The sequence below is a fragment of the Oncorhynchus mykiss genome, chromosome 29, assembly GCF_057628025.1.
Source record: "Oncorhynchus mykiss isolate SJ-2025 chromosome 29, ASM5762802v1, whole genome shotgun sequence".
Lineage (NCBI taxonomy): Eukaryota > Metazoa > Chordata > Actinopteri > Salmoniformes > Salmonidae > Oncorhynchus > Oncorhynchus mykiss.
This window is the reverse complement of record NC_143050.1, coordinates 18025141-18041737: the sequence shown is the minus strand read 5'-3', so window position 1 is coordinate 18041737 and position 16597 is coordinate 18025141. Positions and strand designations below refer to the sequence as shown.

At 46.3% G+C, this 16597-nt stretch overlaps 1 protein-coding gene across 10 annotated transcripts in view; it reads left to right on the top strand.

The window, feature by feature from the left end:
* The window catches only part of zmp:0000001168 (signal-induced proliferation-associated protein 1), a 47881-nt gene extending 32007 nt beyond the window's left edge, over positions 1–15874 (top strand). The window contains exons 7-17 of one of the 10 annotated variants that reach the window (XR_005040533.2): positions 1110–1267; positions 1555–2164; positions 2276–2550; positions 3403–3792; positions 4081–4207; positions 4317–4449; positions 5625–5723; positions 5958–6021; positions 8769–8847; positions 11819–12880; positions 13571–13892. Coding sequence is in view for 7 of the 10 variants with exons in the window: in XM_036968316.2 (XP_036824211.2) it covers positions 1110–1267; positions 1555–2164; positions 2276–2550; positions 3403–3792; positions 4081–4207; positions 4317–4449; positions 5625–5723; positions 5958–6021; positions 8769–8847; positions 12994–13248 (2190 nt within the window). In the remaining 3 variants the exon portion in view is untranslated. Of the gene's footprint in view, positions 1–1109; positions 1268–1554; positions 2165–2275; positions 2551–3402; positions 3793–4080; positions 4208–4316; positions 4450–5624; positions 5724–5957; positions 6022–8768; positions 8848–9135; positions 9325–11700 lie in introns of those variants that run through there. The other 9 variants (XR_005040532.2, XR_016493251.1, XM_036968323.2 and 6 more) reach the window with 9 other exon arrangements.
* The last annotated feature ends 723 nt before the right edge of the window (positions 15875–16597 follow it).

Below are 16597 nucleotides of genomic sequence, written 5' to 3'. Positions count from 1 at the left end.
AGTAGATCAAATAACTAACACCAAATAACTAACTACACATGATCATTAGTAGATCAAATAACTAACACCAAATAACTAACTGCACATGATCATTAGTGGATCAAATAACCAAAGCAAAACAGCTTCCCCACTCTCTTGACTACCTCGCTAACTCTCTCTCTCTCTCTCTCTCTCTCTCTCTCTCTCTCTCTCTCCCTATCTCTCTCTCTCTCTCTCCCAATCTCTCTCTCTCTCTCTCTCTCCCAATCTCTCTCTCCCTCCCTATCTCTCTCTCTCCCTCTCCCAATCTCTCTCTCCCTATCTCTCTCTCTCTCTCTCCCTATCTCTCTCTCTCTCTCCCAATCTCTCTCTCCCTATCTCTCTCTCTCTCTCTCTCTCTCTCTCCCTCCCTATCTCTCTCTCTCTCTCTCTCCCAATCTCTCTCTCCCTATCTCTCTCTCCCTATCTCTCTCTCTCTCTCTCTCTCTCCCTATCTCTCTCTCCCTATCTCTCTCTCTCTCTCTCTCCCTATCTCTCTCTCCTTATCTCTCTCTCCTTATCTCTCTCTCTCTCCCTATCTCTCTCTCCCTATCTCTCTCTCCCTATCTCTCTCTCTCTATCTCTCTGTCTCTCTGTCTCTTTCTCTCTCTCCCTCTCTATATCTCTCTCTCCCTCTCTATCTCTCTCTATCTCTCTCTCCCTGTCTCTGTCTCCCTGTCTCTGTCTCCCTGTCTCTGTCTCCCTGTCTCTGTCTCTCTCTCTCTCTGTCTCTCTCTCTCTGTCTCTCTCTCTCTGTCTCTCTCTTCCTCTCTCCCTCTATCTCTCTCTTCCTGTCTCTGTCTTCCTCTCTCTCTCTTCCTCTCTCTCTCTCTCTTCCTCTCTCTCCTTCTCTTTCTCTCTCTCTCTCTCCCTCTCTATCTCTCTCTCCCTGTCTCTGTCTCTCTCTGTCTCTCTCTGTCTCTCTCTGTCTCTCTCTCTGTCTCTCTGTCTCTCTCTCTCTCTCTCTTCCTCTCTCTTGCTCTCTTCCTCTCTCTCTACCTCTGGTCCTCTCTATCTCTCTCTCCCTTTCCTGCTACCCCATCTCTATCTCTTTCCCTCTCCCTGCTACCCCCCCTCTCTCTGTTTGGTAGTTGCTGAGAAAGAGGCACATTGGGAATGACATAGTGACCATAGTGTTCCAGGAGCCAGGGGCTCTGCCCTTCACTCCTAAGGCCATCCGCTCCCATTTCCAACATGTCTTCATCATCGTCCAGGTGGAACAGTCCTGCTCTGACCATACCTACTACAAGTGAGAAAATAACCTTCTCTCCTGCTCTACCACTGTACCTGGCTGCTCCACAACTGCCTCAGTTGATTTATTTTCTTTCAGCATTATCAGAGATTACAGGTGTAAGAACTGTGTAACAACATGTTGGGAATCAAAACTATGACTGTTTAGCAAGACTATGATTATGAGGCTGGATTTATTTTTCTATGAGGTTTATACCCTAACACACTCTCTCTCTCCTTCCCCCTCTGCTGTTGTTGTTGACTATCCTTTTCCACCTCCTCTCTCTCTCCCTCCCTCCATCTCAGGGTGGCGGTGACACGCTCCAAAGACATCCCGTTATTTGGGCCTCTGTTCCCTAAGGGTGCTCGATTCCCCCGTTCCCCTGCCTTCAGAGACTTCCTGCTGGCCAAGGCGGTGAACGCTGAGAACGCTGCCGAGAAGGCGGAGAAGTTCCGCTCCATGGCCACCCGGACACGACAGGAGTACCTGAAGGACCTGGCAGAGAACTACGTGACCACCACGCCAATCGACTCCTCCACCAAGTTCCCCCTGCTGTCCCTGGGGAGCAAACGCAAAGACAAACTGAAGGGGGCCAAGGGGGCAGAGCTCCACAGTGCTGGGGCATTGGTCTGGGCTGTGATGGCCACCAGTGGGAATGAGGGGGAGACAGGAGGACACAAGCTGCCCTGTCTACTGGGGGTCTCAGCTGAATCAGTGGTGCTGATCGAGAGATACACACGGAGGGTGGTGTTCAACTGCTGCTGCCGCGATGTGATTGGCTGGAAGGCGGTGATAGACAGCAGGGCCATAGGCGGGCCTTGCCTGGATATCTTCTATGAGAGGGGGGAGGCTGTGTCAATCAGTGTGATGGACAGCCAGGCGGAGGAGATACGGGAGATGGTGCAGAGACTGGAGGTGGGAAGTCTTTCAAACACCGCTGCTCATATACTATTAAGTTAGTGAATCATTGTTTCTGTTCTGATGATACATTACTGGATAATCACTGTGTCCTGTTTCTGTGTCCAGTTGGTGACGCGGGGGTGCGAGGCACGGGAGGTGACGCCCCTGCGTGACGGGGTCGGCCAGCCAGGCTTCCTGATGAGCGAGGAGGGCTTTGTGACGGATCTGCAGCGGTTCGGCTATGCGGAGAGCGGGGGTCTGCAGCTGGGGGCACGGGTGGTGCGTCTGTGTGGCTACGCCCTGGTGCACCTAGGACCAGAGGAAAGAACCAGACTGCTCCGCACCGCCCACAAGATCCACATCACCGTCATCCCTCCAGATGAGAACGGCAAGCCCCGCAGGTCAGAGAGGGGGGTGAACGGGGGTCAGGGGTAGTGAAAGATGGATGGGGATACATGACAGTGGGGAGGGGAGGGTAAAATGGTGAGAATTAAGGGGAGAGAAGGCTGGGGGAGAGGCAGATATGGAGAGAAGGATGGGGGTCAGGGTTCAAGGAAGTTTGGTAGGTAAAGACTAATGTTGATAAGGAGTTAAAGGACAAGGGAGGGAGTGAGGGAGGGGAACAGATGAATTCAGGAGGTCAGACACACACCATTCCAGGGTCACAGCTCACTCTGTTGTTTATGGCGTGTTGTAGTCAGTGTCCCACCAGCTGGTTAACCACCAATCAATGTCTCTAATGGCCTCTAATGATAGTGACCCAGGTAGTGGCAGTTAGCAAAGACCTCTACATTCTTCTAATGTCAGCCAGGTGGACAGTGTTACTGCAGCCTGGTAAAGGAGGAACTTCTCAGACAGAGGAAAGGCAACACTGTTAACAGGTTTTGCCATGTACATGTCAAACTGGCTGGTGGAGCGATCTACAGAGAGAGAACCCCTCATTAGTAGATATGGTTTTGACAGTCGTGTTTAAGAACAACCCCAAAAGTGTGGCCACTGTCAGAATGTTGTTACATCTTATAATAGGGAAGGACACCTCTTGGATTTCAAAGAGATGCCATGTTTTTTCATAGGTAAATATATGTTTTTATTGTTGTGCAAAATCCTCAGAGGTACTGCTCTAGAATACTGTACCATTCATGAATACACGGAGTGTATTAAAAGGGATGTATACATTTATGTCATATTTATTCAGTAATACCATCTTGTTAGTGAAACTTTTCTTGTTCTCCTGCTGTCTCTAATGGCTCCAGGAGTTTCTCAGAGTTATACCAGAAAGCCATCCAGGATGCAGAGCGTAAGCCTGGGGAGGGCCAGTCTGGAGAGGCCTGGGTGCTGGACGAGAGGGAGGAGGAGGAAGAGATGGAGGAAGAGGAGCGGGAACAGGGAGAGGGGAAGGAGGCGGAGACGATGGAGGGACCAGCAGAGGGAGGAGAGGCTGAGGACAGGCTGTCAGAGACTGGACAGGGTGAGAAGGACCAGGGGGACCAGGGCTCCCTCCTCTCCCCACCCAGCCTGCCTCTGTTACGGGCCACCTCCCTGCAGGACCACCCACTCAACCAGACCGTGGAGATCACCCCCTCCCAGCTAACACGCAGCTACTCCCTAGAGAGGCACCCGTCCTGCCGAGACATATGTGACAGGTATGTGACCTCCACCCTCAGCCCCATCATAAACCTCAGGTTATTTATTCCTCAGAGGATTCTCTGACATCCTTGTCATCACGAGTTCAAACATCATGGTTTTCACTAGGTATTATTGTGTGTGTTTATGGTTTCATCGAATGAACTCAAATTTTAGCCCAAATCTCAGCTATCCTGAAGATGACTAGATGAACTAGTTTGCCCTCCAGATTGGATTGGAAAGTCATTAGTGTAAGCAGCGGATTTATAATCTGTATATGTCTCAATCTTTGTGTCTCTCTGTGACAGGCATGTGTATGACAACGTGGGTGTGAAGTTGAAACATCACATCTATGAGAACCCAGGGGAGCTGAGAGACGCCACGCCTGACCTCATCCTGGCTGTCAAACCCAAGATGCCCCTGGACGAGGAGCAGGTACAGAGACACACACAGGCATGGAGACAAATGACAATCTGGATAATAATCTGATCAAGGTCCCCACCCCCTAGTCTGACTGTTTCTATCTCTCTCTCTTTCCCTCTAGTTTGTGGGGGCTGAGTTGGGTGAGGAGAGGCCATCAGCGAGTGACCCTTCCCGGTCCTCCACCCGGTTGTCATGTCTGAACAGAGCAGAGAGAAACTCCCGAGCCCTGAGCCTACACAACTCCATCACCAAGAGTGGGTGTTCCACCACACCACTCACTCTGTCCTGCATAACATCCCAATTCCTCTCCAATTAATTCCTCTCCAATCAATTCCTCTCCAATCAATTCCTCTCCAATCAATTCCTCTCCAATGTCCTTACACACCTCATTATCATCACCACATATCAACTACCCCTAGGTAGACGTCCTAGTTTTAGGTGAGGATGGTGATGTGTGTTATGAATCCCATTTACCATGTATATCTCCTGTTTATTAAACAGCACTTTAACACAATAGCGTCTATTAGAGACTGCTCAGCGATGTTGATCACCCCCCTAGTGATGGCAAACAGACAGGTGTTCCACTGCCACTACAGCTTGAGAGTGAGAGCAGTAAAACAAAAGAAAGCTAACTGTAAAGAGAGAGAGGAGTAGCTATGATAAGAGAAGGTCTATGAAGGCCAGGCCGTCTGAAGGCCTCTGCAGACCCTGTGCCAGCTGATGAGGCCATGCCGAATGGTGCTGAAATGGAACAATTACAACTGTTCAAAAATGCTCTCTGCTGTAATTGAGACTCAAATCCCTTTTTAGCCCCAAGACCCTTTCTCCCCTAAACCCCTCTCCTCATTATCCTCCTTTAGCCCTCCCTTCCATCCCCTTTGTCCCTCTTCTTTCATCTAGGCTGCCCCCTATCCCCATAACCCAATATGCCCCCGCCCCTCTACCACCCCCTACCAGCTACACACCAAAGGAGGGCCAGATGGGGGGTGGGCTTTAGGCTGCCTCAAATCAAGGATCCCTTTTGGACCATCTGCTCTCTCTCTTTCTCTGCCGTGAGGCTATGAGACTCATCACAGTGTTTCTGTAAGAGCTCACACTCATCTTCTCAGCAGATACTTCAGCTTTCTTGGAGGAGATGGTCTCTGTTTCCCTCCCCACACTCCAGAAGGCCGTCACACACAGAGATTGAAAGAACCCACTTCTCGCTCTCACACTGCAGCTAGTCGGGCAGCGCCACCGAGGCAGCAAAGCATTGTGGTAGCACCCCCTGGTGGTGGCTCTTTGTCCTTGTTGAACCACAGAAGGAATTTGCCTGCTCATAAATCCCACAATTCTGTTGTTGTCATGCTGTATTGTCATGGTCTGCTGCTCACCTTGTTGATATGCCTTTGTTATGAAAGCCCATTGAAACTTTGTTTCTCACTTCCAGTCCTGTCGGAGACCACAGATTCCTCAGAGGAGGAGTGGCAGTCTATAGCTGATCTAGCCACAGCATGCCGCAGCATCCTAGAAGCCTTGTCACGTGAAGGTAAGAAGACATCTATCTGCATGGGATGACAACAGATTATGTTATTTTACTAAATGCATCTACAGCTGTCATATTTGATACATTACCACAGGAAATTGTCAAATTAGCACTGTTGAAAACAAAATACTTTATTTTCTATCGAGTGTATATGGCTGGCTGTGTATGACTGGCTCTGTGTGGTTGGGCTCAGTGACTAACATGGGTAAGTGATGTGTCATATTTCACAACGTAAAGCAGGAGATGGGACCCAAGGAGCAGACTCCCTGACAGATGGCAAGCTAAAGGACATGAAGGACAGGTGGGTTTGGGTCTCTAGCTATACACGGCTGGTAGCCTAGAGGTTAGAGCGTTGGGCCAGTAACCGAAAGGTTGCTGGATTGAATCCCCGAGCTGACGAGGTAAAACTCTTGTCTTTCTACCCCTGAACAAGGCAGTTAACCCACTGTTCACCGGTGGGCTGTCAATGAAAATAAGAATTTGTTCTTAACTGAATTGCCTAGTTAAATAAATGTTAAATATCAAATGAAAAATAACTACATGCACACACTGAGATTGGATCACTGTAGACCTCTATGCATGTCTCTCTGTGTATGTGAACTCCTAATGGTGTCCTTGTCCTTTGTGTGGATCTTCCTGTGGAAGGTTGTAAATCAGAGATGGACTTTTGAACAGTGTGCTTATTTCAGCCTCTCTGTTGCTCATCATGATTCTTGCTCTTTGGCATATTGCCTGTCCTTAGATCTCCCCTCATCATCTCTCACACTCTCTTTCTTTAACTCTCCAACTCTCTCTCTCCTGCTGTTATGTATTCTCCTTCTTTCTCTCTGATTAATAATCATTTGGTGGTTGCTTATATTTGTCCTACGTGTTAATTGGACATGTATTTTTGTGCATCTCGCAACTCCCCCTGAGACCCCCCCAGAGAGTGGGGTCACAGCCAGTACCTCAGCCTCCTCTCTGTTTGACTCAGTGTGATGGCATGCTCCTCTTTTACCCCATTCTCCCCTTTATTGTGTCTCCCATTCTGACTCAAAGTCTCTCTAGCTCACAAACATACATCTATTTTACTCACTGTCTTTTCACACAAACACAAAACAGAGAGGATACAGGCAGCGCCGGCCCCAGGCATAAGTGACATAAGATGTCTCCTAGGGTGCCCGACCACCTGTCAAAAAAATCTATATATATATATACACTACCGTTCAAAAGTAACTTTCTACTGAAACTCGTCAGTCTATTCTTGTTCTGAGAAATGAAGGCTATTCCATGTGAGAAATTGCCAAGAAACTGAAGATCTCATACAACGCTGTGTACTACTCCCTTCACAGAACAGCGCAGACTGGCCCTAACCAGAATAGAAAGAGGAGTGGGAGATTTTTTTTTGTTTCTGGACATTTTGAGCCTGTAATCGAACCCACAAATGCTGATGCACCAGATACTCAACTAGTCTAAAGAAGGCCAGTTTTATTGCTTCTTTAATTAGCACAACAGTTTCAGCTGTGCTAACATAATTGCAAAAGACGGCCTCCCGGGTGGCGCAGTGGTCGAAGGCACTGCGTCGCTAGCTGTGCCACCAGAGATTCTGGGTTTGAGTCCAGGCTCTGTCGCAGCCGACCGGGAGGCCCATAGGGCGGCGCACAATTTGCCCAGCGTTGTCTGGGTTAGGGAGGGTTTGGCCGGCAGGGATGTCCTTGTCTCATCGCGCACTAGCGACTCCTGTGGCGGGACGGGCGCAGTGCATGCTGACCAGGTCGCCAGGTGTACGGTGTTTCCTTCGTCACATTGGTGCGGCTGGCATCCTGGTTGGATGGGCATTGTGTCAAGAAGCAGTGCGGCTTGGTTGGGTTGTGTTTCGGAGGACGCATGGCTCTCGACCTTTGCCTCTCCCGAGTCCGTACGGGAGTTGCAGCGAGGAGACAAGACTAACTACCAATTGGGGTGAAAAAATAAAAACATAATTGCTGAAGTTTTTTTTAAATGATCAATTAGCCTTTTAAAATCATAAACTTGGATGAGCTAACACAACGTGTCATTGGAAAACAGGAGTGATGGTTGCTGATAATGGGCCTCTGTACGCCTATGTAGATATTCCATTAAAAATCTGCCGTTTACAGCTACAAAAGTAATTTACAACATTAACAATGTCTACACTGTATTGCTGATCAATTTGATGTTATTTTAAATCGACAAAAAAATTGCTTTTCTTTCAAAAACAAAGACCCCAAATTTTGGAACGGTTGTGTGTATTTTTTTGGAACTCAATCTGTTAGAACAGTAGAACAGTTGAATACATCAAGTGCATTTTCGAAATTTGGTTGACCCTCAGAAGTTTTTCTCTTGTCATGTCAGTTACTAACAGTTACTCAATCAGCTAACAATTTTTTTGATTGGTCATTTAGTCTAGCCGGGGCCTCCCGAGTGGCGCAGTGGTCTAAGGCATTGCATCGCAGTGCTAGCGGCATCACTACGGACCTGGGTTCGATCCCAGGCTGTGTCGCAACCGTCCGCGACCTGGAGACCCGTGAGGCGGCGCACAATTGGACCAGCATTGTCTGGGTTAGGGGAGGGTTTGGCCAGCGGGATGTCCTTGTCCAGTGATGTCCAGGCCGGGCGCATACACACTGACTTTGGTCGACAGGTGTACGGTGTTTCCTCCGACACATTGGGGTGGCTGGCTTCTGGGTTAAGCGAGCAGTGTGTCAAGAAGTGGGGTCGTATTTTGGAGGATGCGTGGCTCTTGACCTTTGCCTCTCGAGTCCGTACGGGAATTGCAGCGAGGGGACAAGACTGTAACTACCAATTGGATACCATGAAAAAGGGGTAAATAAAAAAGTACAAAATAAAATATAGCCAGCTATCTAAACTTGTGGTTGAATTATCGACAGGGCCACTAAAATGTTTTGCCTGCGAGGTGGTGTGGCCCCCAAACAAAATTTTGCTCAAGGCCCCCAAAAGGCTAGGGCCGACCCTGGATACAGGAAACATACAGACAGCACCAAACTATGTGCATTATACTTAGTGTGTGTCTCTGTCCCGTTTCGCCAGTGACTCACCCGGCCACCTGGAGGAGAAGGTGTCCCAGCTGGAGGACATGCTGAAGAGGCTGCAGGACGACTTGCAAAAGGTACTCCCCATTCAGATGGCCAACCATAGCCCCTCCCCAGACCCCCCCCCCCCCCCCCCCCCCCCACACAGCATCCTGCCCACACAGTGACCCCACGACTCCCCCATCCCGTCCACTTACCCCCCACCCTACCTTCTCCTCACCCAACCCCCTGATTCCTACTGCAGGCAGACAGACAGACAGACAGACAGACAGACAGACAGACAGACAGACAGACAGACAGACAGACAGACGGAATGTAGAAGTAGGGTGGGCCAAGCAAAAGAAACCTGTCTTGTCATTGGGCAGGGTGAACAGAGGAGGTGAGAAGATTGGCTGGAGGGACTTTGGGCAACCATGCTCACTCTCTCAACACTATGTGGCCAATGGCAGTAGAGGCAAGTACAGCATGAGATTTTTCCTCTGTTGTTGCGTTGAGAACAAAATAACAATTGGAAATGGAACTACTAAAAAACAGACCTGAGTTAATTAACCCAATAACCCAAAACGACCTGTGGGGTCCTTCATGGATGTGAACGATGTAAGCAAAGTTCCTCCTCGCAAACCCTGAAGGTCTGACAGGCTGTCAGTCATCCCTGTGTGCAGCCTCAGGACCTCAGCACCATTTCTCCATTCACAGGCTCTTCTCTGGGAAACATGGGGACTTGGGGATGGATGACCTTTGAAGCCTTCAGAACTACTGAATGACTAGCTGCTCTTGTAGTGTTGGTTACACAATGTAGAGCATCTGGAGAGGAAAGGAAGACTGAAGCAAATAGGAGAAAGGGTGAGAAAGAGTGAAAGAAGGAGAGAGAAATGAAGAGGGTCTGGAAGCCTTCCAAGCATCCTTAAACACATTTGGGTGAGACATGAATCCTTTGTTACAGTAATGAAGGTGTTTCATCTCTGAGGTCAACTGAAACCCCATGGTATGCACGGTGCTATATCTCCAACGTAGTCCTTTTCACCACTCAAATATCAAAGAGACGCCACACTGCCAGTGTTTAAAACTGCCATCCAACTAAGTGAATGACATTCTAAGGATTTTAGTGCAAATGCTATTCGCTCAACTTCTTGAAACATGTGAGACATGAAGCACACATACGAATCAAACTCTGCAGATATTATGGTTACAATCCTGTGGCCATAACACCAACATAACCAAAGTCTTACCCTCTGTTTTCGTAACTCCCTACTCTTCCTCTGAACACTCACCATTAACACAGTGTTATCATCAATCTAGACAACACACAGACATTAACAGTCAGGGACAATGAACAAGGAAGGAAGATGACCTAACAGGGACATGCCACATCAGATGATCCATTTTCTCTGTTGTTTACCTTCTGCCCTGGTAGAGTGAGCATGGTTGGTTATGGGCTGTCCCAGTCCCATAGTATGTCCAGCAGAAACAAGTAGGAATTAGCTGAGACTGTGGGAATTGTGTTACCTCAGAGTAGCTGGTTAGGCTCCATTCAGAAGTGTGATGTGAAACATGGACTACTTTTGGTTAGTCTTTGGTTTCTGTCTGACTGCCAAGGCGGGAGGGTTGACGGTACTGGAGCTAGTGTAGTATGGCCCAATGAACACCCACCTGATGTGGTGATGATCATCGGTTACTTTGCTTTCTGGTGGACTCTCATCTTTACATTTATTCATTTTCCAATTCTGAAGCTGAGTACTTGTAATTTCAGGTGTATTGACTTGCTCCAGGGCACAGTTGCATTATGGTCCACTAGGGAGTTGAACCAGCAAAGCCATTCAGTACTGCGGCTACCAAAGATAATTCCTATTGACCCAGATTGATGATAACTGGTCTCATCTATCATGAATTGTTATTGTCAACTATCCGTAACCTGTCTCCTCCTCATCCCACGACTCACTGACATCACATCACATCAGACAGATGGACAGAGACGGACAGACAGACGGACAGACAGACGAGACAGATTGACAGGGGTCAGTCTGGATAGAACCCCCTCTCTGTGTAGATAGTAAAAAATATCAACACCATTACATAAGGCGTGGGGAGGCAATATAATTAAGCAATAAGGTACGAGGGGGTGTGGTAAATGGCCAATATACCACGGCATAAGGCTGTTCTTATGCATGACGCAGTGCCTGGATACACCCCTTGGCAGTGGCCATAAACCACAAACCCCTGAGGTGCCTTATTGCTATTATAAACTGTTTACCAACGTAATTAGAGCAGTAAAAATAAATGTTTTGTCATACCCGTGTCAGTTAAAGGTTTAGTGTTAAGGCAATAATGCTGTTGGTAACACTGGTTGTGCTGGTAGTGGCCCCTGTCTGTTTGTCTACCCTAAGCCTCCGATTTCCTGTCTCTGTCACAACTCTTGATACAGTTTGTGAAATAGCAAACAGGAAGCATTTACTATGGCAAATCACCGCTCTAAAAATTGCAATAGCTGATTTCAAACTGAATTCCAAGTAGTGAGAGATTAGGGTGACCCCTGCTGTTTGGTTGATGAGGAATGCCAGACATTTTGGAGCTTTCGTCTTTATGGAAATCTCACTTGTATAACAATCAGCTACATTGGAAATAAAATATTATGCCAATTCCTCTGCTCTCGTTTAATGAGAGATTGATTTATTAATTGGTTGTTTGGTCTGGAACAAGTGGTTGCCATAGTAAATCTGTCTAAACATTTCCTCCATACTCCACTTCTCCCTATGGAGTGCTTTTATAGAAGGAAATTGGTTTGTATTTGCGTGTGTGAGTGCGTGTGTGTATCTGGTGTGTGTGTGTGTGTGTGTATACTTCTCTAGTACCCTGTCTTGCTTGCACTGCTACCACAAGGCATGTATGTGTATGTTTGTGAACCTGTCTGTCTGCGCGTGCCTGCTATCCAGCCCAGTCCAAGCCAGACCTCACCCACCTCCACCCACACCCAGATCCCTCTCACCCCTCCATCCATCCCAGCCATGGTGGTCTGACAGACGGGTGTTGTTGTGTGCCGCTCCCTGGCAGGAGAAGGAGGACAAGGCGGTGCTGCAGGCCGAGGTGCAGAGCCTCAGGCAGAATAACCAGCGGCTGCAGGAGGAATCCCAGAGCACCGTGGCCCGCCTCATCAAAGTCACCGAGCTGCTGTGCAATGTCAACAAGCCCTGCTAGCTCTGTCACAGTACACACTATGTGTACACAGACACACAAACACACACACAAACAAACGCACACAAACAAACACACACACAAACAAACGCAGACAATCAAGATCATAAACACATTCCGGACACACCACATTCAATATTGTATACAAACACCCATGCACAATACATCAACATACTCTATTACTGTTGCTCACTGTATATTAATACAGACACACACACACACACACACACACACACACACACACACACACACACACACACACACACACACACACACACACACACACACACACACACACACACACACACACACACACACACACACACACACACACACACACACACACACACACACACACACACATGCATAATACTCTGCATTCTGTAGAATGATATTTGAACTCTGGACCAGCCCATGAGTGTCAAACCAACTGAAAAACAACCCTGAGTCATTTCTCACCATCTGGTCTTCTCAATAGCTTGACCAGTTAAGAGGCATATCCAGGGTTGCTCTTTACCCAATAGTGTGTTTCTTTGTACCGTGAGTGTGCGCGTGCGTGCATCACCATGGTTATTTTATCTTGCTTCACATACTTGACAAGTTGGGCAGAATAGCAATTGCGTAAAGCTACACAAATGATTTAGATGAAGAGACACATGTGCAGCATGTTTGATGGCTGTTTATTTCAATTGACCCAAAGTGTGTGTACAGTATGTAAACAGTAGTCTCTCTCCTCTCTGCTCAACCCTCTCCATGATATGCAACGTCTCGGACTGAGAACAAACAGCTCAGCTGTGCACCATTAGAGGGGATAGCCTTGGAGCTACATAGGGAAAATGACATGCATGCAGGCAGCCTGCTTGAAAAGACGGACTGATGCATACTGACCCTGCCTCTCTCTGCCAACCTGCTCACAGAATGGTTAGTTCATTGTGTAGAGACACTATTCTCTCCCCTCCCTACCGCCTCAGCTTCATTTGAAGGGTTATGGACTTGAGTCGGCAAGTAACAGAGTATTTCACATCTGCTTTCAGGGAATGAGATGCAATTTAGTTATAAGGGAATTGACTCACCGAATGCACTCAGAGAGCTGGTGGTGTTCCGTGCAAGTACTTGAGATGGATATGGAAGTGGATAATGCCTTGGATGAGGATGAAACAATGGAACTTTATCCCTTAAAGAATGGCTGTAGAAGCTACACTGTAGAAAGTACGCCTCCTGCTGGACTGAGCCATGCATTGCCACACGGCAGCTCTCCTTTCAAAGAAAAAAAAATTGTAGAGATTTAATGTAAACTGAACAGGATTCCTTTAGTGAACACAGCCATCTGTGTTCAATTATATTTTGTGTTTGTTTGTTTGCTGGCTACAATGATAATTCAGTGTATTTGAAATTTATTCGGAAAGGTTCTAGAGTGGTTGACTGTGGGTGAGGGATTCCCTCATTTCATCTTTCTGTGTGTGTACCTACTGTATGTGTTTCTGCGTTGTTTTTGCACTTTTAGCATAACCTATATGGGCATGGGCCAGGGCACTATTTAACCTCCTGCCCAGGTTTATGCCTTGCTTGAAAAATGAAAGTGGATTTGATCTCACCCCACCTCATCTTCAGGTCCACTGCTGATGACGCCAATAACAATATGAGATCAGAGGAGGACGGGATTATTCCTCCTCCAAGACTATTCTGCCAAAAGACGCCAGGGCAGATCTCCTACACCCCACTCAGACCACTGGACCCAGCTGTGACACGCCCAAAATAACTAGACTTAAAATTTGGAAGGGATGCCAAACAATCGTCAATCACACTGTCTCAATGCTACTTTTTAAAGACCTACCCTTTTACTTCCTCTTGTGATTTTATTTTAGAGTCACTGTGATTGCCCGGTACCAGCAGATTACCATATATTCTAATGAAATAAAACATCTAAACTTTATCTATATGTGAAGATGACATGTACAGCTGAAGTGTTCAATGTTACTTAGCGCATTCGGTTGTGTATGCTGTCCATTGCAGGATTGTTTAACATGCAGACCAGTGTAAATGTGGCCGAACAGGCTGTTTGATCCATGCTGTTTGAAATGTTGGAAATGCCTTGTTGGAAATGATTAGTAGAGTTGAGAAGTGGAAGAATATCTGATGTTTTACTGTGTTCTTCTGTATAGTTCTTTAGATTCTAGGAGGTTGTTGAGGCATGATACTGCACCAGGCAACTTCCTAGCTCCCCTCTGTGTTTGTGTGTGTGTGTGTGTGTGTGTGTGTGTGTGTGTGTGTGTGTGTGTGTGTGTGTGTGTGTGTGTGTGTGTGTGTGTGTGTGTGTGTGTGTTTGTGTGTGTGTGTGTGTATGTATGTATGTATGTATGTATGTATAAAAATGTAATAACTTATTAATCTTGCAAATGTGGAATCCTTGTTGGCTGTTTTAATACAAGGGGGGGGGGGGAGCAATTACATGTGCTAAAAAGTTAAACTGGTATGGTGGGGGTTGGTTTTCAGGAATAATCTTTTTTTTGGTAGAAATTCAAACATAAGAAGACAGCAGAAAATATATTTCTGCAATGTTCTAGTATTGGTTATCATTATCATATTACTATTGAGCTATTCATTCAGAGCTCCTACGTTCACATTCAATAAGGTCTCTAAAGCCACTAGGTGCGTGTTAAAGAGTGACTCTCAGACTGTCCACAGAGGACCGGACAGACAACATGGTCAGACTGGTTCATGTGAAGGCTTCTCTCTCAGACATTCTGCCTACCTGAAAGTGTAATGAACGGTAACTCAGCTTGGTGTCTTCATTTCAGTTCTTTATGGTAGCAGACAGTGACAGGTTGTCCTGTACCCTCCAGAATAGACAGGTGTGTCTGCCACATGACAGACGCAGATGTACGGTTGGTTGGTATGGGGTCTCTCCAGGGTCCGCTCTGCAGCCCTAATTAAATCTAAAAGAAGACCTACAATAAGATGGGTTTAGGGACCCCAGGAAATTGTCAAATGGGTTATATGAAGATGATATGAAGTTTGTGTTTTGTTAGGTTAATGGGAATTATTCTGTATAGCACTGGTTAAAGACCAGTATCTCCAACCCTATCAAAATATAATCATTTGATGCAGAAAAACGCAACTTTCCACAATCATTTGGACAAGTATAAACCATCCTCCAAATCACACTCTTGAGTGCACTTTGAAGACCCATTTATGCATCACAGAACATATGTCTGACACCTAACACAGAACGTATGTCTGACACCTAACACAGAACGTATGTCTGACACCTAACACAGAACGTATGTCTGACACCTAACACAGAACGTATGTCTGACACCTAACAAAACATTACAGATAGGAACAATTCAATAGGCTCTCACCTGCTGTAGGCTACTTCAGCTGGCAAATGATCTCCAACAAGCCAATAGGAAACCTGTGAGAAAGATCCCTGCTAGAGACATGTGGCTGTTCCCTCCTCCCCTCCATGCTGTAAGAGCACAGATAAATGAACAGTGTTTTCCTCTTATTGGTTTGCCTTTTATGTCATGGCACCATCCTTACAGGAAACCATGGCATCAGTATATGCCCTACTTACCACACAGAGCTGGAATGTCAAGATAGAATACAGGACATGATTACCAGTAGAACTACACATGAAGTCATATCCTGGTGTAGGTTTACGGCAGGCCTGGGCCACACATCAGGTCAGAACGGTAGCACACATTATGCACTCAGCTCAGCCAGTTAAAGAGCTGACGTTACCATAACCAGGCAGTGGCACACTGAGGGAATGTATTGTAAAACACAAAAACATGTTTTCGGTATGATGCCACCTCTAAACCTGTTCTTTCCCTCACAGGAAGTCAACTGACTAAATGTTGTTCATGTACTGTGAACTGGAGGACATGGCAATAAAGAATCCTTTAGAAGTGATTGGTGTGTCCATGTTGTGATTCTCAATGTTTCTTTCTTTCTGAGACCTGACAAAGGGCGGTGTTGGGAAGCTGATATCACTTTGTTCAATATATCATTGGGGATTGTTCTTTTGATGCTATTCAGTGTAATAAAAAGCTACATATTGATAACAATGTAACAACAAGACTGATTTGAGGGCATCATTAGTTTTACTCTGTCTGGTTAATGAAATCTTACACAACTCCTACTGCAGTGATCCGATAACTAGACCCTTCAGAACCTACATTACATTTGCTGTAATCAGCATCATTCATGTAACTGATACAATCACAAGTAAATCTCGTACTCTGAGGCCCTTTCTATGGGTGACAGTACAGACTAGATATGAAGTTTCTTTCCAAAATGCTATATCAACCAATTTTTAAAATTTGTGTTTTTTTCATCAGAAATGATTGCTTATGGGGACCTTCATGTGTGTATAAAATATTATTGTTCTCTGATTTTTTATTCATAGATTTGAGATGGTTATGAAAATGTTTATTTTTTATTTTTTAAACACTATATACCCAGTGTTTAGCTGGAATGGAATGTTCGTATCTTGTATTTGACTGTGATTTGTGGTTGTCTCATCTAGCTATCTTAATATGAATGTACAGTAAGTAAGTCACTCTAAATTACTCCCTGCTGTAGTGTCTCTGGATAAGAGCTTCTGCTAAATTACTCCCAACTGTAGTGTCTCTG